The 24059-nt window shown below is 40.7% G+C and overlaps 2 protein-coding genes across 2 annotated transcripts; both read left to right on the forward strand.

Annotated features, from left to right (window-relative positions):
* The first annotated feature begins 23 nt into the window (after window positions 1–23).
* ACYP1 (acylphosphatase 1) lies at window positions 24–1286 on the forward strand. Its single transcript, XM_049825046.1, has 2 exons — window positions 24–175; window positions 615–1286. The coding sequence occupies exons 1-2, from the start codon at window positions 92–94 to the stop codon at window positions 828–830; spliced, it is 300 nt and encodes a 99-aa protein (XP_049681003.1). The 5' UTR covers window positions 24–91; the 3' UTR covers window positions 831–1286.
* Window positions 1287–1594: 308 nt separating this feature from the next.
* Window positions 1595–24045, forward strand: MLH3 (mutL homolog 3). The gene is made up of 13 exons (XM_049825041.1): window positions 1595–1650; window positions 2654–6024; window positions 9661–9759; window positions 10417–10487; window positions 11469–11573; window positions 13601–13673; window positions 14325–14396; window positions 15369–15477; window positions 18758–18917; window positions 20174–20197; window positions 20406–20487; window positions 21814–21965; window positions 22608–24045. The coding sequence occupies exons 2-13, from the start codon at window positions 2727–2729 to the stop codon at window positions 22692–22694; spliced, it is 4332 nt and encodes a 1443-aa protein (XP_049680998.1). The 5' UTR covers window positions 1595–1650; window positions 2654–2726; the 3' UTR covers window positions 22695–24045.
* Window positions 24046–24059: the final 14 nt, after the last annotated feature.

Consider the following 24059-nt stretch of genomic DNA (forward strand, 5'->3'; position numbering starts at 1 on the left):
CCAGCGCGAGCCGCGCCGCGCAGGCGCAGCGGGGTGTGCGGCGGCGGCGGCAGCAGCCCGGGGAGGAGGAGGAGGAGGCGGCGGAGGCGGCATGGCGGAGGGCGAGGGCCTGGTCTCGGTGGACTACGAGGTGTCCGGCAGGGTGCAGGGCGTTTTCTTCCGCAAGTACACCCAGGTGCGGGGCGCGGTCCCGCGGCGTGCCCCTTCCTGAGGGGCGGCCTGCCTGCTGCAGTGCGCGGCGCTTTCCGTTAGTGCCGCCGGGGCTGCGGCGGTTCCTGTGGGCGCCTCGGTGGGGCTGAGCCACGGGCGGGCTGGATGGCGGCCACGGCTCCTGCCGCGTCTGAATGGGGGCTGTCGTCTCTCAGGGCTGCTGGCGGCCTGTGCCGCGTTATGCAAGCACGGCTGAAAACCGCGTTTCAGCCCCGGTTTTTCGCGTGAAAGAATATTAATGAATAGTCGGGTGAATCCTCTGCTGCCCTCTTGCTGCCTGAGCCGTAGGAACTTCCTTGGAGGTCTGTGTCTTACCTATAAAGTGGACTCCTGTATGCGAATGTCATTCTGTAGCTCTCTTACTGTTTGGATTAATCTCATTTTGCTCTGCATTGTCTCCTCAGGGGGAGGCTAAGAGGCTAGGACTCGTTGGCTGGGTCCAAAATACTAGCCACGGCACCGTGCAAGGACAAATTCAGGGTCCACCGGCCAGGGTACGGGAGCTGCAGGAATGGCTCAGGAAGGTAGGAAGCCCCCAGTCCCGCATCAGCCAGGCAGAGTTCAGCAATGAGAAGAAGATCACGGCGCTGGAGCACAAGGACTTCCAGATTTTGAAATAACCTTGTCCAGGAAGAAGCAAAAGCTGAAGCATGAGCTGCCCTCGCACAACATTGCCCCTCTTCCCCATTTGTTCAGTTAGCCGATATGCAGCTCTAGAGAACTTAATTTTATTACATTTTTAATTTATTGGTTCGCTGTACTGTTAGTCTAACTCTTGGCCTTTCACAAAATTTTGGCAGGCAGAGGAAGAGCTGTGCTACCTTTATTAAATAAAGGGGTTGTTCAGGGACACAGCATCTATTTCTGAATGTCTGTGCAGAGTGGCATTTGAGTAGTCGTACGTGAGTAAAATTCCTGATTTGTATAGCGTTGTGCTCACTTGAAGGAAATCAGAGAATCAATGCCAGTAAGAAAAATTTCTGAAAACGTTATTTCTGGCTCTGAATGCCTGAGAAACAACTTGCTTTGTTCCAGAACTTTATTTTTTCTTTAGAATAAAACTGCTTGGAGCTTGCTGCTTGCGTGGAATGGATGCGTCGCACAGGGGTTGAGCGGATTGCGGCCCTTTGAGGGTGATCCTCTTGCCGGTGCCTGTCCCTGCGGGACCGTGTGGTGTTACGAGCAGCCCCTGCTGCCGCTCCGAGGGCAAAGGCCCGGGGGAAGGGGTCCTTCCCGCGGCCGTTCCTCGCTCCCGTCCGCCTCTGCCCGCGGCCAGGCCGGGGACGGGAACTACAGCTCCCAGCATGCACTGCTGGGAGGGACACACCCCACCCGGCCCTGCCGCCAGCAACCGCGCAAGCGCCGTATGTTGCCTGCCCGGGTGGTCGCGCTCCCTTTCCCTCCAGCAGGAGCCGCCTGCGGGCCCGGCAGCCCGCGAGGGTTGGTCTCGCGCCGCGGCCGTTGAGGGGCCGCCCCGTCCCCAGGCTAGCGGGTACCGAAGGGCTGAGAACGGGAGGGGGAGGGGGAGGGGAAGGGGGGGACACGCCGCCCCGCGCTGCCGGTGGAGCGGGGCCGCCTCTCCTGTCAGCGCCCCGTCGCGGCGGGCGCCTGCCTCCCGCCGCTCTCGGGAGCGGGCGGAGGCCCCGGCGGGGAGGGGAGGGCCTGCCTGCCCGCCGCTGCCGAGCGCCGTGGGGACGGCGTGTGGTAGCGAGTCCGGGCGCGGGTCTCGGCTGCCCCCCTCCGCCCCGGGGAGCCCGGGGGTACCTGTCACGCAGCGGGGCACCGGGTCCTCCGAGAAGGGCCATCAGCGTGTGCGAAGCTGCGTGGGGAGCTCTGCGTGAGGGATGCGAGGAGGAATTGTATGCCCCCTCGAGTACCACTAAGAAACCTGTAGTCATCAAGGACAGGACTGGAAAACAGTGGGTTCTCTTTCACGTAAACGGTTTCCTTAGTATCCCACACCTGTTCCCAAGTCCGCTGTATTCCTTTCTTGCATGAATTACAGCTGATGCTCTTTGGCCAGCATGAGGCGTTGTGAATTTATGTGAGGAGATTGAGCTAAAAATGAGAGGAAGGCAGCTCTGCGCCTGCTTCTTGGTGATGGCTTCTATATATTTTTGGTACAAATGGAAGCAGAAACCTTTTGCTTGCAGATCATTTGAGTTTAGCCTTATCGTGGTTGGAGTTTGGTTTAGGTATGTTAAGTCTGAGAACCACATATGTTGTTAGTAAGGAGCATATACTCAGATTTTGGCCATTTACCCTGAAGGCACCAATGATGTGTAGTCAAAGCCTGAGCACGAAAGTTATCATAGAAAAAGCCTTGAATACTAGGAAGACTAACAAAAATATATTTATGTGGGTAAATGGAATAAAGAAAAGTTTTTTCAGGCCTTTAATTTTTTTTCCTTTTTTTTTTTTTTTTTTTTTTCCCTCACCCCAGGGAATTGCTTTAAGGAACATGGAGGAGTGAGCTCCCTGCAGTTTCTCAAGTTTCTCATCTATCTGATTCTGACATGATCAAATGTTTGGTGGAAGATGTGCGAGCCAGGCTGCGTTCTGGAGTGACTATCAGCTCACTGGGGCAATGTGTTGAGGAGCTTGTCCTCAATAGCATTGATGCCAAAGCAACATGTGTAGCTGTCAGGGTGGATTTGGAAGCTTTTAAGATCCAGGTGGTGGACAATGGCTCCGGAATGGGGAGAGAGGACTTAAATGCAATGGGAAAGCGGTACTTCACCAGCAAGTGCAGCTCAGTGGGAGACTTGGAGAACCTGATGTTCTATGGCTTTAGAGGGGAGGCTGTAGCAAGCATAGCCAACATGGCCAGCATAGTGGAAGTTTCATCTAAGACCAGCAGGACAGCAAAAACATTTGTGAAACTATTTCACAACGGGCAAGCACTGGAAGTCTGTGAAGCTGAAGTGAGCAGACCAAGTGGTGGAACTACAGTCACTGTGTGTAATCTGTTCCATCAGTTACCAGTGAGGAGAAAGTGTATGGATCCTGTGTTGGAATTTGAGAGAGTGAGACAGAAAGTAGAGGCTATTTCGCTGATGCATCCCTCTGTTTCACTTTCTTTAAGGAACGACTCTTCTTGTTCTATGGTGCTTCAGCTCCCTAAAACAAGAGATGTATACTCTCGGTTTTGTCAAATTTATGGACTGGGCAGATCACAAAAGTTACGAGAAATAAATCATAAGTCTGGGGGATTTGGGCTAAGTGGTTATATCAGTATTGAAGGACATTACAACAAGAATATGCAGTTCTTGTATGTGAATAGAAGGCTTGTTTTAAAGACAAGACTACATAAACTAATCGATTTTTTATTAAGAAAAGAAAGTGTCATTTGCAAGGCAAAAAGTGGCCCTGCGAGCAGACAGGCTAGTTCAAGTCCTGGTCACCATCGTTGTGGCCCAGAGTTGTATGGGATCTTTATTCTCAATGTGACCTGTGCGTTCAGTGACTACGATGTGTGTCTGGAACCTGCAAAGACTCTAATTGAGTTCCAGAACTGGGATGTTCTTCTAACATGCATAGAGGAAGGAGTGAAAATATTTTTGAAACAAGAACATTTATTTATTGAACCGTGTAGTGAGGACATCAGAGAATTTAATGAAGATAATGACTTTCGTTTGTATAACGCTCCAGTTCTGAAGCCTTCACTCTCTGACGAGAAGAGCATCCAAGACAGTTTTAAGAAAGCATGTGATGAAATTGTGGATTCCTATGAAATGTGTAACGTGCAATCAAAAGATGTCAAAAGGAAAACCATGACTGCAAAAAAATCTTCAAATCTTATCGAGTCAAATAAAAATCTACAGGAAACTGAAATCACCCCACATCAGAAGATTGCTGAACCATCTGATCCATGTAGAAACAACAAAGTGGAGATTCTACTGCCCAGCAAAGATGACACAGCTTCTGATTTCATTATATCAGAGATCTCAGAGCAGGAGCCAAAAGACACCAAGAGTTCCCAAAAAGCATCTGATACTCATCCGAAACCTTCAGAAAATCTTTGTTCCTCTTTTAGTGGAGGGGCCAGATCAGAAACAAGAAAAATAAACAGATGTGACCTGCAGCGTTGTGCAGAGAATTACATAAAAGATATGGGAAGCCAGCAAGGCAAAGTAGTGCAGAAAAGCAACACAGTCCATATCTTAAATAATGATGTTATTCAATCGCTGTCTGAGAGAGAAGACTCTACCGAAACAGCAATGGGACCTGAAACTGTCACTGGAAGTTCATTGATGGGACTATGTAATGCAAGAAGAGGAGACAGGGAAACAGCTGAAGTGATAGATGATGCTGGAAGAGAGGCTGTTATTTCAATGCCGTTAAAATTGTGCTCTACAGGCCTTATAACACGTGTTATGCAAAATGAACCCCCATATGAATGTGAACAAACAGAAACAAATCTTGCATTAAACATGCAGTGTAGAGCTGGCCCTGTCAATGACAAGGATATTTTTGGCCACAGAATGAATTTTCCGATTCAGTCTTTAAATGCTAAGGATATTTCCAGTAATACAAATAAAGAATACACACCTCCTTACACCAGAGAAGTATGCATGGTTGATGGTGATGAGTGGTTAGAGAACAAAACTTTGTCAGATCAAGTGAGTGAGGAGATAGTTATGCCTATTGCCACCAGTAAAAGACATTATGAGACAACGAATGTTACAGAGTTGCCGCTGGCAACTTCTTTGGGTATTCCTCACCATGAAGTTATAAAAAGCACTAGAAGACAAATAGCTGTGCCAAGATCTCAGCCTTCTAAGAAGCTGAGCTTGTACACACAGCTAGGTTCGTTAGAGAAGTTCAGGAGATACTATGGGAGAGTCAAGTGCACAATACCAACACCGTTGTCAGAGAGGAGAGAATTTGGTCTCCCGGTTTTTAATACACAAGCTAATTGTGACTTTTCAAAGGATGAGAATGACAATCATGGTAGCTTGAGCACTTGTGAAACTCTGACTTTGGAAGGTACAGATTCTAATAATTGTAGCCAAGTTTTTGGTTCTTTGGAAGAGACTTCACTCTGCAGTGGAGAAACTTCACAGGACAAACAAGCCCTTTGTAAGAGTCCTTTGACGTTGTCTGATTACTCTCAGGTTAGTAAAATAAATATAAGCTGTAAAAGATCTCCAGGATCATTATCATCCAAACTGTCCAGAATGAAAAGTGACCACAAAGAAGTAGAGCAACTTGGTGAACAATTCCAAACAGATTCAAGTAGGAAAGATGACTACTCTTTTGATCTCGAATCTTCAAATAATGATTTTTTGTACAGTGCTTGTCAAACATATAAATCCTCAATGGGAGAAATGAAGGAATGTAATTACAGCATTTCTAAGGGGGGGGCATGGTGTCAATCAGATGGTATGAGAGCAGAGTCCATGAAAAGTACTGTCAGCCCATCACCACTCAGCAGCATAGAAGGGGAGTACACAGTCTCTTCAGGCAGTGTTTTATCATTACCTGCTAAAAAGGATTGTTCTAACATCACCTGTAGAGATAAAAGTACATTAGATGAATCCTCAGAACAAAATCTGAAGGATACTGAGGTTCCCCGTATGACCTTCCTAAGTAACTTGGAATTCTCTGCAGACAACACAAGCACAGGCAATCCCAGGAATGATTTGTGGTGTTCTGACTGGCTGCAAGATTTTGATGTTTCATCAGGTAAGACAATATACATCAATAAAGCAACTGGACTGAGCATGTACCACACTCCTCCTACTGAAGGATTTCAAGCTGCCTGCATTCAAGATATAACAACAATGGCCGTGAATGTTTTCTCAGAGAATGGTAAGAAGGGTGGTGGTGGTTGTTGTAAAAATGGGATGAGGAAAACACTTTGTTGTAAAAATGGGATGAGGAAAACACTTTGTGTTAAGTGCATAAAATATCTTGCTGGCAGCACCTGACAGTTCATACTGGAATAGCCACTGCCTTACATGTAATAGCTGTATGGAAAACAGGAAAGCGTTGGGAAGTATGGAGACGATAAAATGTTAACATTCAAGATGTTTGTCAAAAATTATCTTTTAATAAGTAAAAAGAAATGTCAGCAACTTGTCAATTAACAGACAGCTGCCTAGTTTTCACTGGGCATCATGACATTTACTGTGATCACAGTTACATATAATTGTTGTTGGATATAAAGTGAGAAACCTACTCCAAAGTAAGTGTACCAGAAAAATATGGTGGTTTTACCATTTTGTCCTAAATGGTTATGCGTCTAAGAATATGTTGTTACTGAGAGGCCCATATTAAAATGATCTTTCTTCAACCTGAGTACAAAATTTAAAACAACCTTTGAAAAACGAACAAAAATCTAACTCTTCATTGAGAATGTGTAGTCTCCTCTCTGCATCTTTTGGAAGGCTGTTGCTTCACACTTAGCTTTGTACAGCATTGTTGGTGGTTTGGTGGTGGAGCTTTTCCAGGGGTGACAGGACACTACTACATTGTGCTGGTTTTTCAGGGGTGTGGTGTTTATGAGTCTTCACAGATCTGTCTGTTGGGTTTGGCTTTCTGTGTCCTCCTGATGTGGCTTGGCAGAATACCGTCCTTGATAATTTTCCCTTCCATGGATATATCTTTGTTCAAAGTTGTTCTCCATTCTGTCTATAGGCAGATTTTATGAGCGAAGATGCAGCCATTCCACGTGTAGACCGTATTTTCTATTGCATAATTTGTTTTGAAAAAGTAGTTTGGACTTTTTTCTAGATAGTTCTCCTGTGAAATATTTGTCTAATCAGTCATGATAGCCTCTATTTGTTTCTTTTTTGTCTGTTACTTCCTTCTTTATCACCAGTCATAGAAACACTGGTGCAGTAGGTGTTTCAGCTATTAAGCTATTCCCTTTTAAGTATAATAATTGATGCCAATAGTTCTTAATATTTATTGTCTTCCATTGAAGTAAATTTGTTACAAGGAGAAGAACATCTCTGGTTTTATTAGGTAAAACTACTTGCAAGCACAAATGTGCACTTCTTGACTAACACTTTATTTCTGTGGTTTACGCATGTCAGTTGCCCACAGTGCTGTTTAGTAGCCAGCCAAAGCACTGAGATGTGGAGCTTGACCTTCTATCCAAAATGTTTGGATAGTGCATTCATGTTTATGAAGAGAATACCTCATATACCTTTACGCTTTCAGATGATGTCTAGTCTGTAGTCTTTGAAGATGTATATTGTGTTGCATCTTTTTACCTCCAATGGCATTGTTCTTTCTTAGCCTTATCATTGGTGTTACTCTCCTTCATATCAATGGTGCCACTCTTTCTTAACTCTGTCAGTGGCGTTATTCTTTGGTGAGATGTCTACTGCAATTTTTTTGCTTTTCTTAGGTTGAAGGTCGGACCTCCCAAACATTCACAAGGTGTTTGAACTGTGGCTAGACCCTACGGATCTTAGATTTTCAAAGTTAAACAGACATGTTCTTTCACACATTTTTCAAGCAAAGGATATTCATTCTTTTTAGCCATAGAAATAAACATAACTGTGTCCTAACACAGCATTCATGTCTCTTGACGTTGAGCACTGTTTTGGACTGCTGTTAAGACCCAGGAGTGGAATAATTTTTTCACTTGCTATGTATGCTTTCATTTTGCTTTTTAGAGTAGTATCAGTAACCCCATGGTGTTGACTTAGAATTTCATAGCCCTGTGATTTATGAAGAACAGCATCTCATACACAAATTTAGGGAAATTACACTGGTTGGTGACAGGTGGAAGGAGGTAAGAATAATGCATATTCTCTTTTCCATGACAGCAGTGGCCATCTGCCATCTTCTCCAGTCACAAACCATGTGCTCAACAGAAATGCTAGATTTTGTAGGTTAGACTCAGGCATCTTTGTACTGATTAAACTGATTGCTACAGGAAAATTTATCAAGCTTCATTTCACCATCAGATGCCTTTTTGAATAAGCTAATGCTATGCATTTGTAGTAGGTTAACATCCCAGTTCAACTTGGTCTTCGTTGTTATGCCAGCTATGTTTGCATTTTTTGTTACTTTTGTTAAGTTATTGACCAATACGTCATTACACTAGCATATTTTAATGATCTAACTGAGGCAAGTGAACGTGAATACTGAAGTATGGTATTTTATACGTGCTTTGCATGTATAAAGTAGATACATTATTATCCTCAGCACCTTTTCTGATGTTACTTTTCAGAAAAAAACATATTAACAATGTCTCTGCCAGCTCTGAATTCTCACTGGCCTTTTGGAACGAAAATCCTAGCTTTATGAACAATGTATATCCTAATCAAGGATTTTCCCTGCAACAAGAAGTAGGGAGATGACTCTTTGTTTATTACATGTATAAAATACTGGAGTTCTGTTCATATAGATGATAGGTGCTTCTGTGAACTGGAGAGATAATATCTTTCCATGACAATAGCTATAAAAGTTCTGTCAAAGTTCTGTCAAAGTCTGAATTAGGCAGCATTCTTCAATTTACCAGAAGTCACGTCAGGCCATCTTGTCCTCTATTCTGGGTTTTGTGACAATGGGATGCTGAGTTACTCTCCCATGCTGGGCTGCCAGTTTGGATTCTTGAAAGGATTCTCAGTCCCCAGGGTGGGACCATCACTGGTCCTTACTGGAATGGAGCCAACAGTCAGGAATCTATGGACTGGCCTAGGATCACATAGAGCCTTGTCATACTGAGCTTATCAGCACACAGCTGGTTTTCTTTGGCGTTATCACTCTGCCACTTTTCCTGAATGCACACCCTTAATTTCTCAGTAGAAAGGAACTTTATTAATTCATTATTATTTCACAAAGAATAGAAGTCTGAATTGTACCAAAGGAAGGGTGAAATGTTTACCACTGTGCTGGAAATCTGAGCCACTTTTCTTAATAATCTTGATAACAGTGCAGGTTTGTAATATCATTAAATCATTTCTGGGTGGGTAGGAACATGTTGTTAGGCTGACTCTGATATCTCATGTGGTCTCACTGACTTGTAGTTTTCAATTTTACAAGTTCCTGATAACTGTATTAAGTATTGATAGGAGTGGTGATAGACTGACAGTTTTGCTGCCCCTTAATAGGGGGAATTTGAGAGCATTTTGATAACTGACAGACTACTATATGCGTCCTCTTTTTCTTTGGGGGTAACACTTCTGATTGCACTAATTCTGGAAATAATTGTTACATGTTTAAAGCAGCAGCCAATTTTTAAGGACAGTCCTGCAGAAGCCACAGTAATATGTTAAAATACATTTCCTGATGAAGGTGTGTCTGATAATTCTCAGCTTTTTTACATATGTGCTGTTATTTCTCAATGTTAGATTGCAAAATCTGCGGGATACTCTTAATTTGTACAGGGTTAAGCACATGCTCATTTATGATAATATCATAATTGTATAACTTTTTGTAATTTTGCATGCTGTAGAATCTGCAGCAGTAAATTTATATTGTATTTAGGGATTCAGTTCAGGTGCCATCCCTTTAGAAGTGAGATTGTGCTGCCCTTCCTTCCTAGACCTCGAAAAGAGAAGACTCTAGCAAGCCAGGATCTGAGAGGTAGGGCCAGCTTTCCAGGACACAGTGTTCTGTGGTAAAAACAAATCAAAGAATTCTCCCAGATGTCCCAACAGGAACCCAGAATTACTCAAGGTCTGTTAACAATGGGACTGTGTGAGTCATCTCAAATCTAGAACTAGAAAAAAAAATCTTTTAGGGTTGAAGGCAGGTTAGGGGATACTTATTTACAGGATGAAATACCCAGTTCTTTGTTGAATTATGTCAGTAGTTTAAAGAATAATTACCTACTCCCTTCTTTGTACTCGTTCCAACCTTGGAATGTGAAAAATAGCTTCAATCCTCACAATTTTTTTTGCAGTGGAAAGGATGAAATCATCTTTTTGGTATGTGGCTTTGTCCAGAGCGAGTGGGTAGCTAAACAGGTCTTTCTTTCCCCCCCCACCCCCCCCGCCCCATTTCCAGGGCCTGTTGAATTGTGCTACAGCATGTTGAGGAGTCAGAAAGCTGCACAGTGTCTTTCCTAGTTAAAGCAGACAATAGAGAAGCCCAGTCTCATGTTCCATTATTTATTTGTACATTCTCCCATTTTTATGAAGGAAATATATAAAATAATACTTGTATGAGGTAGAGGTACCTAATGCATCTTCAGTTGATGGATGGTGGTAGTCCCTGTATTATCTATGTGTTCTTTCCTAGATGCTGAAGGGGAGTCTCTCCAGTCATTGCTTTCAGAATGGGATAATCCTGTTTTTGTTCCCTGCCCAGAGGTAAGTATTATCTCGCATCTCATGCTAAAATAGGAATCATTTTAGCTTTCTGTTATTGTCTGACATGGGCACCAAAACTGCAAATATTGTAACTGTTGCATATAAGTTATTCAGCAATATATTAGACTATAGACCTGGCAGTTATGTGTGTTTATAGACTGTTTATATGTAAGTTGTTGTGGATTTATTCAAAGTCAGAGAAGCAGGTATCAGGGTAATCTTTTGCCTTCTGTCATTTCAAAAGCAAAACATTATTGCAAGGTGTCTTGCCCTCTACAGAGATAGTCATCTTAAAATTCAAAGTTATCGAATGGCAAAATTTTAATATAGCGTCTGTCCTCTTTGTGGACTGAGTTAACCCAGGTCTCTTCTCTGGGGTACTATGGGTCTTAAAAGTGTATTTTACTAAAGGTATCTTTATAGCCTGGCAGGATTATAGCATGCGAGAGGGAAATAATGTTGGAGCTTTTAGAAAAACTTCCTTTGTTGTCATGAGGTAGCATTATCTTTAATCATGATGTTGTGTGTGTGTAAACATATGTATGTAACCATTTCCACCTGAAAACAATAGGGATGGAGTAGCAAACCACCTGCTGGTGAGTTTTTGAAAAGGAACAGTTCTGTTCAGTTGTTTCTGTGACGCCTACTCTGACTCATTTCAGGGTAGTACATCTTTTGTAATGCAATCCATTGAGAACTCACGTAGGCTAATAATTAACTTCAGGTTTTCTGATAAGTACTTGAAATCAGCTGAATGCATTGAAGTTAGCAGCTGGGAAAGTATATGAGGATGGAATCAGAGGGATTGCCAGATGGTATCTTTAGCTAGTGCTATTCTTGTGTAGAAAGCTTGGTTTGTCAAAATACAGAGTTATTTCCATTTTTTTCTTAAAGCTAGTTTGTTGGGGGTATTTTATGTGTGTTTGGGTTTTTTTGCCATATCCTTTATAGCCTGCTTGATCTGTAATTCTGTTTTTACAGATTGCTGTTGATGTGACCAGCAGTCAGGCTGACAATCTGGCTGTGAAAATTCACAATATCTTGTATCCTTACCGTTTCACCAAAGACATGGTTCATTCAATGCAGGTAAAATATGATCTATTACTAGTTTTCACCCCCAAATTTCCACTTAGCAGATGGGATTTGCTGGTGTTTCTGTCTGGTGGGAAAAAGGTATCCAGGGAAATAGTTCATATCCCTAATTTTCACAAGCACAAACAGAATTCTTGGTTGCTGTGTGATACCAGCAGACACATATGTCATGCCAGATCTTAGTGTCATCTTATGGTTAATCAGCTATCTGCAAGTGACTAAAATTCCTTGAATGTATGGTTAAATCAAATCAAGAGGCCAGCCCTGTTACTGCTGCTTAGAAACACTGTTAACTAAGTGATATTTCAATGGGCTGTTTTTTATATTTATTGTAGGCATTTGCTTAGTTTGTATTCCTCAGAATTCTGTGTCCTGTATCCTCCATTTTTATTGACCTTAGAAATTTAATACTTCAGCAGAGTGGTTTCAAAAGCAAATCCCAGATTTTGTGGAAAGACTTGAAATTTCACTTTACGTCTGCCCTGAAAAGTGATTCTTAAAAATGGCATCATAGCAGCAAGTTTAACTGTTTTAGTGCTTCTTTATCAAATGTTTTGAATGTTAGCTTAAAAGCTAATGTAAATGTGTGGCTTAAACTTACATTCTTTTATGGTTTGCCTGGGTAGAAATGCAAAAGAGGATTCTCTTCCTCTCTTGCATCCCAATGACAAAAGGCTTATGTGCCCAGTTAGCATTATTCTCGTGCAATCAGGTTGCTGACGTTGAGATTGCAGGTTCTAACTGTGGGGCATGGTAACGTTGATCTCCAGGGTGGACAAGGATCCAAATGATTCCTTTATGTTGTGTGTGCAAGAATAACGGGAGTAAATAAAGTTACTACAGTAAACAGATTATGTTTCAAAAAGACAGGAGAGGAAAACTGGAAAATGGAAGGTACCATTTTTCTGTTCACTGATAATGAGAACTGTTCTTTAAAACTTACTGAGTGGTTCTTTGATTAACTTTTCCTGTGTAATGTTTTCCTTTGTATGTTTTTAAGAAGGTAAAGCTAGAAGATATTACCACTTCCCAACTCTGAAGAAGCTAAATATTGCCTTCAGTACCCTATAGCAATTTTGAGAATCTCTGTAGAAAAGACCAAAAGTACAGAATATTGCATCATGCCACAGGAAAAGAATAAAAAGAATCATCAATGTCTTGCATCCCTGCAAAGGAATAGGATCATCTATTTATTTTTACCTAGGAGGGAAACAATGCACATGTTGTGAGACACAGAATTCAGAGTGAGGTCTATCTATGTGACTTGGGGAGAAATTCCTCCCTAACACCACATCTGTTAATTTAAATCTAACAATAAGGTACTGAAAGCATTGTGCATCCCTGCTTATTATTCCCTGTAGCTCTGGTTGATTTCTGATGTTTGAGACACATTCTACATCAGAAAATGAGGAAAAAAAAATGCTTCCTGGCTGCTACAGATGATCAGCACAAGTCCTTAAACACAGGGCAGGTTAAAAAAGGTTGTTTACATTCTTATTTGGTGACATCAGCAAATCAAATACTCAGAGTTGCTGTGCACAGCTTTAATTCCCAACTCAAGGCTTCTACACCACCATGTAATCCATTCTGTAAATTTCCAGCTTTACCTTAGAACAATTAGAGCTCCTGCCCTTATGACTCTCTCTGAAAAAATTGATCCAGAATTTTTTCTTGGAAATTTTGAAACTTTCTTTTAGTTCCAGACTAAACTGTTTCATGACCAATTTATGGTCATTTGACCTGCTGCCAGTATTGTCTTTTAGCTTAAATAATTGCTGCCTTTTCCATATTAAGCCTCCCGCTGTATTTATAAAGAATAATTATATACCTTCTCAGTCTCAGTTTTGCTAGGCCAAATTCTTTAAGGCTTTGGGACTAGAAAAGATGTGGCATCCACTCCCCTAATCATCCTACTAGCTATTTGTTGCACATGATCCATTTTGATTGTCATCTTCTTTTGTTTACCTTCATTTTAAAAATAATTTTACCACTGAGTAATGATTTTTCTGAGTATCTTACAGGTTCTTCAGCAAGTGGACAATAAATTTATCGCTTGTTTAATCAACACTAGGAATGAAATGGATAAAAAGGCAGGTAAGAGTAGTGATTAACATGAAGTTGAGGTGGCTGTCAAGTGCAGTTAGACTGCAGAGGGAACTCTATCCTGTTTGTATTCTCTTCTTGCCTAGGGATGATACTGTGAGTAGAGGAAAATGTTAGTCTTCACTTGAAATTTCCTGGATCTTCTCTATCTTTATTTTGGACATTGTTGAATGTTCCTACTGCCTTCAGATTAGTGTTATAAAAATAGATTGTACTCAAATTACTAAAGTCTTTCAGACTCTGTTCACAGTGTCTGGACATACTCATTGTTGAAGCTTGCTGAAGCTGTACAAAAAAGGCATTCAAAACCAGCAGTTTTTTTAACATTTTTAAAGACTGTATTAAACAGAACAGTTTGTGGGTGACCTCAGCTCTCATTCTGAAGTTAGATGAAGATGTCAATAGACAAGAGTTTCTGACTCAATCTAATTACCTTAATTTAAGTGCCAATTTGGATCACTAAATTTCTGTTCTGTAGTGACTTTATGTTCTGCCAACACAGCCGCCGCCTCACTTTATTTCTATAAAACTGCTGATAGTTACCTTCTAAATGTGGCCTTTAGGGAGTGGTTATTCTTCCCCACCTGTGCAGTTGTCTGGTACAAAGTTACCTATTTCTCATCTGTTGTGGTACATTTTTAGATGGAAACCTCTTGATTTTGGTGGACCAACATGCAGCTCATGAACGGATCCGCTTGGAGCAGCTTATTGCAGGTGAGGATTCAAATGGTCTTAGGAAAAAAGATAATCAGTGCACAGAAAAGTATAAACAAGCTGTCTGGGGTGTATGGAACCAATAGGATATTCATTTGTCATCTTTATCTTTGATCCCTGGGAGAGTGCAGACCTTCAGTATCTGTAGCAGTCATAGTATTGGCAGCTGAAAATTGTTACAGTGTTTCTAAAAATAGAAGATATACTTCCTACCCACAGAACTATCAAACTAAAATAGTCCTGACATAATGAAAGAGCAGGAAGACTGATAGGAAAAACAATGAAGAGGAAATAGAACAACATTAATAAGATTATGTGGTTATGCTGTGAAGAATAAGACATGGGATGCAGAGTAAAGAGCATAGTTCATTTGGTTCCTCTTTAGCTGAATACTGTGGTTAAAGCCTAAAATTTCCACAGTCTGATACTGCAAAGAGATAATAGTGTTCTCTGTAAGCACATTAGCCATTGGTTTCAATGTTAAAAAGCACAATAGCCATCCATCAAGTACTTAAAAATCATTGACCTTCTCTTTCATTGACAAATACTGCACAGTTCCTGCAGATAGGGTTCCAGGAACTCTGCTCCTTTCGGTCAGGTACTGAAAAAAGTTGAAAGACCAAAGGGAGAAATGTTTAATGAATAGTATTTTAATGCCATTTATATCAGATTTTTCTGTGGAAAAATTGTGCTCTCTGAGTTGAACTAAATATATCAGTAGTTTTTTTGCTATTTAGGGTGACTCTTTTCTGGAACTGGTGGGAAAAAAACAAAGTGGCATTAACCAACCCTTCCCCAGAGACTAGATGTCTGGTTTGTGACATTCCCAGTCCTCCACAAGTTTCAGGAGAAGGCATTCTGTGGTCACTTTTTAATCCAGACAGAGGATTACATGCCAAACCATAGGGTCATTAAGGGTAATGCCTGCGTAAATATTCTAAGAGGGGATACTTCTAAATGATTCATTCACAGATTCCTATGAGAAGGAAGCTGCAGCATGTGGCAAGAAGAAATTACTGTCCTCCTCCATCTCTCCACCTTTGGAGATTGAAGTTACAGAAGAACAAAGAAGATTTCTACGGTTAGTAATGGTCAATAGCTCTAAACTTTTGGGGATGGCTCTGTTGACCGGGAAGATTTCTATATATTGCTAGGTTACCATGAAGTTCAGGAGAGAAGCTGTTGATTCTTTCCTGAGCTAAGACTAATTGGCTGTATCTGTGCTGAGGAAAATAGGTGTGCTTCTCAGGCATGTCATTACAACATCTCAGGACAAAACGCTGTGGTGTGCCATCTCTGTGCTTCTGCAATGTGCTCTGGTTTCCCTGGGAAAGTAAATCTTCATGTGTGGGCCAGAAAAGTGCGAAAGCAGTCTCCAACAGATGGTACTGTCTGGGGCTCAGGACTTGGGAGTGCACACTGGAGTGCGGTGCCCATAGTGTCAGTCTAGTCACTGATTTAACAGGCACTGTTTGAGAAGGATGGGTTATGGAAAGTTTGTATTGTGAATCCTTCAAAAATGCATTCCTTAATCCTAGGTGCCTGCCAAGAGTAACTAATGAACACTGTTTCCCAAATGTTTCAGAATGGTGGCCTAGCTACTATTAGGATATTTAACTTTTGTACTGCAGGAGTTTAGATACAGATTTGTTGTTGCAGACCCATTGGACATTGATCAAACTTTTTTCCCCAAAATCCTTGTCTGTCACCTGCCACAGGCATTTGTGGGTTTTTTTTCTCTCTGCATGTTCTTCATTTTCAGGTGAAGTTCTATCTTAACATTCACAGGACTACCTCATTATTCTCAAACTGCTCTTTTTTGTGATGCTTGTGGCAAACTCGACAGCTTTGAAATCACTTCTTGTTAAGATTGTTGCTTGTTATAGGGATACACTTGTTTGCTGTAAAGCCCTTTTTGGATGTATTCCAATCATAACAGTATCCCTGCTGTATCCGTTTGGTAACTCTTGTGTGACAATGGCCAATACCAGAAATTCCAAAGGAAAGTGTAAAGCACTATTATGTTCCACCTGCCTGAGGGAAAAATGTGAGAACATAACCATTGCTGTTCGTAGTTCAGTAATATTTGGATGCCTTTGTTGTTCCCATCTCTTAATGATGTTCTTCCTAAAATCACAATATTTGTAATGCTTCTTGTTCAACTTTGAACTATTTTGCACTCATCTTTTGAATATCTTCCATTTCTGATATATCTGCTTTTGAGACTGGATGGCCAAAATCGAATACAATATACAAAGTGAGGGTATCCCATTGATTTGTACATTAGCTTTGCAGTTGTGCCTGTATTTTCTGTCTGTTATATCCACACCTGATATTTTGCCTGCTTAAAAAAGGCTACTGCTGCTTGCATGAACTGCTTGTTTATTGAATGGTCATGACAATGAAACACAGAGTTGTGGGTTTTTTTTATTTTCTCTGTTTATGTAGGAGCCAACAAAATGTACAAATAGATCAAATTATTCCTGATAATTTGCATTTATTTGTCCTTAGGAGCAGTGAATTCAGATTTTCTGTCCATTTTTCATTATGCCTTTTTCATTCATCCTACTGATTTCATTCGTCATTTTTCTACTTGTTTTAAGTTCTGATTGAGTTCAACATCGTCTTTAGTCTCAGCTAAGCTAAGCTAATTTTCTGTTTTCTACAAATTTGCCTGCTTGACCAGGCCCCTTCTTTTCCACATCATTAATAAACAATTATGAAGATACAGATCAGGACTCATGTCATGTTGAACACTGACCATCTGTTGCCAGCATACCTTTTTTCCATAGTCTCTGAACCATGACTAATGTTACTTCTCTATCCATGACAACCTTTTGCATTTGCATTTCTAGCCACTGTTAAGAGGTAGCATCAAAGGCTTTTTGAAAGACCAAATAAATTCTGTGAGCTACTTTTCTTCATCAGCTAAATCACAAACATACTACAAAAATCAGTTAGATAAAGCAAATCAGAGAGGCATGGTTTTCTTTGAAGGAAACTGGTTAAATTATTCAGCACAGTGGGATGCCAGTTGTGATTTTCAGTTATCCCTTAAGATAATTTATCCAACCAGCTTACTGGTGCTGGCTTATTGGTGCTTTTATTGTGTTGCTCTTTAATTTGTTAGTATTTATTGGCAGTTCATCTCTTTACAATCACTCTATGAGACTATCCTTACTAAAAAGTTACAAATTAAAAGTACTATGTAAGAATCTAAATTCTGTTGTCATTGTTGCTGGCAGAGTATGACTGTATTCTCTGGTAAAGTTTGATGTAATGAAATAAATTAACTTCCCTTAAAGACCTTTCTCTTCAGCTATGCTTGCTATTTAATAGTTCAGCTGGACCTCTGGTTCACCTGCAGCTTTGATTCTGTTATTTGTCTACTAAGCATTGTAGTAATGCATTGTTCTGTTGACTCTCTTGAACTTCTTTTTTTTTTTTGCCCCTTGAAAAAAATAAAAGCCCTGATTGACTTCAATAGCTGCTTGGATTCTGTCATTTCACCACAATGGGCTTTTTCTGCCTCTCTCTGCTCTTGCTGAAGGCTATACATGTCTTCTGTTTTGGGGTAGAATTACACAAGTCATCTCCGTATGGAGGCTAATAATTGTATTATACTCATGACTGATTTCAGTAAGTTTAGATTAGCTCCTTTTTTGTTCAAAGAATCTCTTTTCTAAAATTGACCTTTACCACCTTTGTTTTAAGTGAATATTCCCGGAGTTAATAAAATAAACTATATATTGTTACGGTTGTTTTTGTTTTGAAGACAAGTTCTCATCTGACTGTGAAGTCCCATTTTTGGGTGTATTCTTCTATCCACAGGGTGACATATGTCAGATTAACTAGAGGTTGTTCTTTCCTGGTTTCTCTTTGCTTAATGGGATATAAAGTTCATTAAACCAGCATATATTCCTTAAAATATTTTTTTCCATTGTAAGTATTTACTATGATGTGTCAACTGAAATCACAGTTCTTTACGTTAGACTTAAAGGAGTCTTTGCACTGTGTAATTTCAATATTTGGAGTGTTTGTGTGTTGAACCAGACACCTCGTGCATCTTTAGAAAAAATAGGTTTATAAATTTAGACATAAAGCTTCTCTCCATGTAGTACAGGAGCTCTTAGATCTTGTGGTTATGGAACATGAAATATGCACAGTTGACTGGAGTGAAGAAACGTGGCTGAATGTAGGCTGAAAGGGCAAAATTACTTGGAATCTCATAATGCATGGATCTTGAGATTGGAAACTCTTGCAGGAAGAAATATATATGGGGACTACAGTAATATTTACATATGCTGTGGAGGCACAGCTACTGTGGTTGATGTCTTATTTCTGATATTTTTTTTCCTCAGATGCTGCTACAAAAATTTGGAGGACTTGGGTCTTGAATTATCATTTCCTGAGACCAACAGCTCCTTGATTCTAGTGAGGAAAGTGCCACTGTGTTTTATAGAAAGAGAAGCCAATGAATTACGACGGAAAAGACAACCTGTCACCAAAAGCATTGTGGAGGTCAGCTGTGGATATGGGTGAAATTGTGATACTGGGTCTTATTCTGTGTTAATAGCCCAGGGTATTAGAGTATCTCTGTTATGAGGGAGACAATGAAGTCCCTTGGCAAATGTGGGTGCCATCCCTTTTAGTAGCTAAAAACTCCCACAACTGAAATCCCTGAACTATAACAGAAACTATAGGAGACTGTTTCAGAATTTGACTGGTGGAGAAGCTAAGAAAAATAGTATATAGTACAGATATTTCAACAGTTTACTGCTCATGAATGCTTGAATGAACAGTAAAATGATTAATATTGCCGATACAGAAATATTATTTGTTAGAATTTAAAGTTGTTTTCATGAATTCTCTATGTGGGCAGTGCAGCTTTCTAAAAGCTGCTGTTCCAGATGTTGTGCGGTTTGAGGAAGAAATTGCTGAACAGATTACTTGCAGTTTCCATTGTAAATAATTCCCCGCAGTCATAACTACTTCAAGGACTCCTTAAAAATTGTTTCTGGAGTACCATATTCAGCCACTAGGCTGAGCCATTGTGAATCAGTCCAGTCTTGCCATCCATCTCTTCTGATATGAAAAGAAGAAACAGAGAAGATGATTCATCTGATTAAATTTTCTTTTCCAACCTTGCTATAATCTGGAAGAACTCAAAATGCACTATCCTGGTGTGATTTGGGAGCCAAGAGCACTAAAAGTGGTGGAGGAGGGTATCAGGTCTGTGCCTCACAAGCACTTATTCTTAGCTGATGCCTCAAGATCTCCTGAGTGTTTTGGCAGATCTCTTCTGCAATCCTTTTTATTTTCATTAGGACTGGTAGCACCCATTCATGATTGATTATGAATTCATTGCATTTGAGACATCATAAATTAAATCCACATGGACTATTATCCAAAGAAGAAAGGGCAGCTACGCAAAGATAACATGCATTCATTGCACTCTGAGGTATAAGAAGGGCAGCTACGCAAAGATAACACGCATTCATTGCACTCTGAGGTATAAGACTTCCATTATACCCATTCTACAGATAGGAAACTGATGCAGAGAAAAACTAAGTGATTAGTCTATAGTCTGGTAAGATAGTTGTGAGAGGTCAGGACTTGCACCTAGATCTTTCACACTGTGGTCAGTGTACTAGCAACAGAGCATTTTTCCTGGTTCTGGCAGTTACACAGTAAATTATACACAGATGGGGACAAAGCAGAGTATGGGCAATGAAAGGGAGAAATAGCAACTGATGATACTACCTTTTTCTTTGCAGGAGCTTATTCAAGAACAAGTTGAGGTGAGTTACTGTCTGCTTCTAAAGTTGACTATAACAATGCAAAGCTTACTGCATGAACGAAAGGGAGTAAGTGTGTTAAGCCTCAAATGAGAGAGGTGGACTAGATAATCCACTAGTTTTTCCTCATTTTAGTTTTTTTTTGTGTTACAGTTTTTCCTTTTTCTCATATTAAATGGAAAGTGAGATGATGTTCCCTTAATACTTTTAGCTAGTGCAGACCACAGGAAGAGGAGCACGAGGGACACTGCCTCTGACGTTTCTGAAGGTGTTAGCTTCCCAGGCCTGTCATGGTAGGGAAACTGTACTTTTCTTTTTTTTTTTTTTTTTTTTTTTTAAACCTTTCTGTCTCTACACAATATCCACCCTGGGGCAGTGGTTTCAGAATGTATTTGCAGGAATTCCAGGATTACAGGCTGTGTGTTTCATAGGGATGAGGAGATAATGGTCTTTTCATGGACAGCACTGTGAAGGATAGCAATACTGCTCTGATTTACTCATGTATGGGCCTAATGTACTTTCCAACCCTCAGATGAAACACAGATAGAATACAGTTCTGAGATGCAGTCATCCCTGTAAGCTCTAAACCATCCAAATAGCAGCTCTGTGATGGGTCAAGGGGAGGTCCTGGAATCTGCTTTAAAGCAAGCAGGAAAGAAGACTTAGACATTCTTCCCAAAAAGCATTTTTTATTTCATATAGGTATCAAAAGTGCTAGTTTAAGTGTGCCTGTGACCTTTCAAGTATTTTTGGAAGGAGTGCAGTAAGAATTTACATCTTCTAAGGGACTATGGCTTACCAGCACCTGGAAATGAGCAGACCTTACAAGTGTAGACTGCAGTAGCTCTAGCCTCTTGTGGCAGTTCCTGTGCCACATACAGTATTAACAAGATTACGCTGAAGAGGTAAATGTGAACCAAAAGCATCCATTTTCACTGAGTGTCACTGCATTCTACAAATGGCAGACAATATATATATTATTTTATATCTAAAACAAGTCCCATGGCTGAAAGGCAGACTGGAGAGCAGATGGTCTTGTGCATCTGTGAAGGGTAAAGATTGCAAACACCTGTGAAATGACTCCCTAATGTTCTGCTTGGATTTCCTCTGGATGCCATTAAGTGCTCACTTGTGAGGAAGGACTTAGTGGCAGGGCTAGCATTTGCTCTTGGAACTGATGCCTGTTAGTGGCAGGCACATAGAACTGATAAAGCCTATGGAACTGATATTAGCTGTCATCTTGGTTTAATACTTTTTGATTTGTGAACTGGTTGCATCTTCAGCTGCAACACACACACACAAAAAAAAGAAGAAAAAAAAGCCCATTTGCCTCTTGCAATGTCATCTGAAAAGCCAAAAACTAATCATTTTACCATCCATCAGACTTGGGTTAGATGAAAGTTTAGGCCATGGAAAGCTGATCCTTATGCAGCAGGCTGGTTAATTGAGCTAAGCCCTAAGGCCGCCTTACTGCAGCCTTTGGGCTGCCTTTGCAGCCTCCCAGCTAGTCTTTGGGAGCTGCCTTGTTTTCTGTGAAAACCACAGCTGTGGAGGGAAGTCCGCTGGGTGGTTTGAAGTCTCTTTGGCAGCATGTGTGAGAAGTTGTATCTTTTTTTCAGGAGCTATTAAGTTTAATGAGCGTTTGACCATGGAGGAGAGCTGCAGGCTTATTGAAGCTTTGTCATCTTGCCAGCTGCCTTTCCAGTGTGCTCATGGAAGACCTTCCATGATGCCTCTTGCAGACATAGACCATCTACAGCAGGAAAAGCAGGTACTGTTCAGGACACAGACATGCCTCTGATAATCCACACTCTGGATTATCAGAGGGATTTCATGTATGCGTGGGTTAGCACTACAATGGACCAATTTGAAACCATCACCACTGGCTGTATCTTACTTGAATTTTTACATAGCTGTTACCAATAAAATAAAACTTCAGAACATTAAACCACTGTCCTGCAAACACTTATGACAAGATCCTTGCTAATTTCATTTGAATGGTCATATTGACTTGAATGGGGTCTACTAGTCATTAAAGTTAAGCATATATTTAAAGTGTTTGCAGTTTTTAAGGGTAAAACTTGGAAAACTTGTAAATTCTTATATTCTACTAGTGGCAAAGATGCTGATTAAACAAACGCCTACTTCCCCAAAGTTTAAGACAGTATAAAATGGGGAAAAGCAAAGAAATAGCAACATTTAAATAAAAAAAAATCATTACTCCTTCCTTTTTGCTATTACTATTATTATGATATATTAAGTTATGAAATTGGATACTGTTGAAAGTCACGTGGAACTTTTAATTAGATATTAAAAAAACTTGGGAATGACCGTATTAGAGCAAAGAGTATGGAGACATTGAAGTTAATTTACTTAGTTATGATTTAGTGCTGCTTAATTTTTCTCCCTCCAGCCTAAACCTAATTTGGCTAGACTGCGGAAGATGGCACGAGCGTGGCACCTATTTGGAAAAAAAAAGACCCTAATCAAAAAAAGTTAAGACTGTAAGATGCAACCACTAGAAGTGCTGGTATGATCCAGGTCCCTCTGTTGTTAGACAACGATACCCTGTGTGGAGCGAAGTTTCTGAGCCAGCACAGTCACCAAAGTTCTGCTCCCAGTACTGACCTAAGAAGCAGAGACCAGCCAGGAGAACATGGCCAGAGGAGGCCACCCTTGTAGCCTGCACAAGCATCTTCAACATTAAGGGGTTACATTGTAAGCCTGGGCCTTATGTTGGTGTTTGACTGTTGGAGGCAAGAAGTTGCAGCCACTTGCAGTTACTGAAGTGCTTTTTCTCTGCAAGCACAGCATGATTCTGTGTAAGAGAGGAGACTTTCAATTAATGTATTTTATAGTGCTTTGAAAACAGGGAGGTATTTATTAATAAAATTAACACTAAATGTTCCTTGAGCTCATAGCAGCGGTTGGAATGAGGACCAACCAGCTTCATAGTGTATATATAGGCCAACTTAGGATCAAAAAACATTTTTATTTAACTAGGCCATGAATGACACACTCAGCTGTTTCTCCAGCTCCCTGCAGTTTGCATTCTTGAGTGACAGATTTCTAAATCCTAGCATAGCCCCACATTCTCAGGGTACAGAAACATACCCCCACAGAAATAACTAAATAGCCCACAGCATTTTTTACAATAGGCAGACTTTTTTTTATGAGTTCCAGTTCTATTTTGTGTCTCAGTCCAAGGTAGAGTAGAGTTTATTTCAGAAGAGTAAAAGAAGATGACATTTTTGTTTAATCACAGACATCCAACTTACTTAAAACCAAATCAGAAAGATACTGACATCTGCTGAATCAAAAGCAAAACAAGGAGTGGAAACTACTTTCATCTGATGATTTAACTGTGGTGTAGTGTATGCCACACATTGATAGAAGGGACTAAGGGAAAGTGATCTGACTGACCTGCAAGACCCTGAGATTTCCAAGATGTTCCATGCTGCCCCTCACAAAAATCAAGACCTTTCCAAATGAGACAAGATGACCACCCAAGAAGAATAATCACAGTCACTCAACTAGTACAGGAGAAGAGCCTCAGACTACAATAAGTGAAGCAAGAGCTCGAGCTCTGCCTTCTGACACAGTGGTGAACAAGCTAGCTGGTGGGACTTCTGAAGGTCTGCCTTTCATCAAGGATGGAATTTTTCTTCTAGCATTGTCCAAAAAGCTGGTTTGTATTTCAGCAACTCACCAAAAATTGTCAGAAAACTCTACCAAAGAAATCCATTTTGAAGACAACTGCCAATATATTCCTATCACACTCATATATGAAAGCACACCTTAAAGCCTGCTACTGCATCATAGGTGCAGGCAACTCACTACACTGGTAAAAATCCTGCTAGTTAAA

The sequence above is a fragment of the Accipiter gentilis genome, chromosome 22 (assembly GCF_929443795.1).
Source record: "Accipiter gentilis chromosome 22, bAccGen1.1, whole genome shotgun sequence".
NCBI lineage: Eukaryota > Metazoa > Chordata > Aves > Accipitriformes > Accipitridae > Astur > Astur gentilis.

What these genes read in the sequence shown, in the direction of transcription:
- ACYP1 (XM_049825046.1), top strand. Translation starts at nt 92, where the DNA reads ATGGCGGAGGGCGAGGGCCTGGTCTCGGTGGACTACGAGGTGTCCGGC. An exon ending in TCTTCCGCAAGTACACCCAG is followed by an intron (nt 176 to 614) that starts GTGCGGGGCGCG and finishes TTGTCTCCTCAG; the next exon opens with GGGGAGGCTAAGAGGCTAGG.
- MLH3 (XM_049825041.1), top strand. Translation starts at nt 2,727, where the DNA reads ATGATCAAATGTTTGGTGGAAGATGTGCGAGCCAGGCTGCGTTCTGGA. An exon ending in CTTGGAGCAGCTTATTGCAG is followed by an intron (nt 14,397 to 15,368) that starts GTGAGGATTCAA and finishes ATTCATTCACAG; the next exon opens with ATTCCTATGAGAAGGAAGCT. An exon ending in GAACAAAGAAGATTTCTACG is followed by an intron (nt 15,478 to 18,757) that starts GTTAGTAATGGT and finishes TTTTTTCCTCAG; the next exon opens with ATGCTGCTACAAAAATTTGG.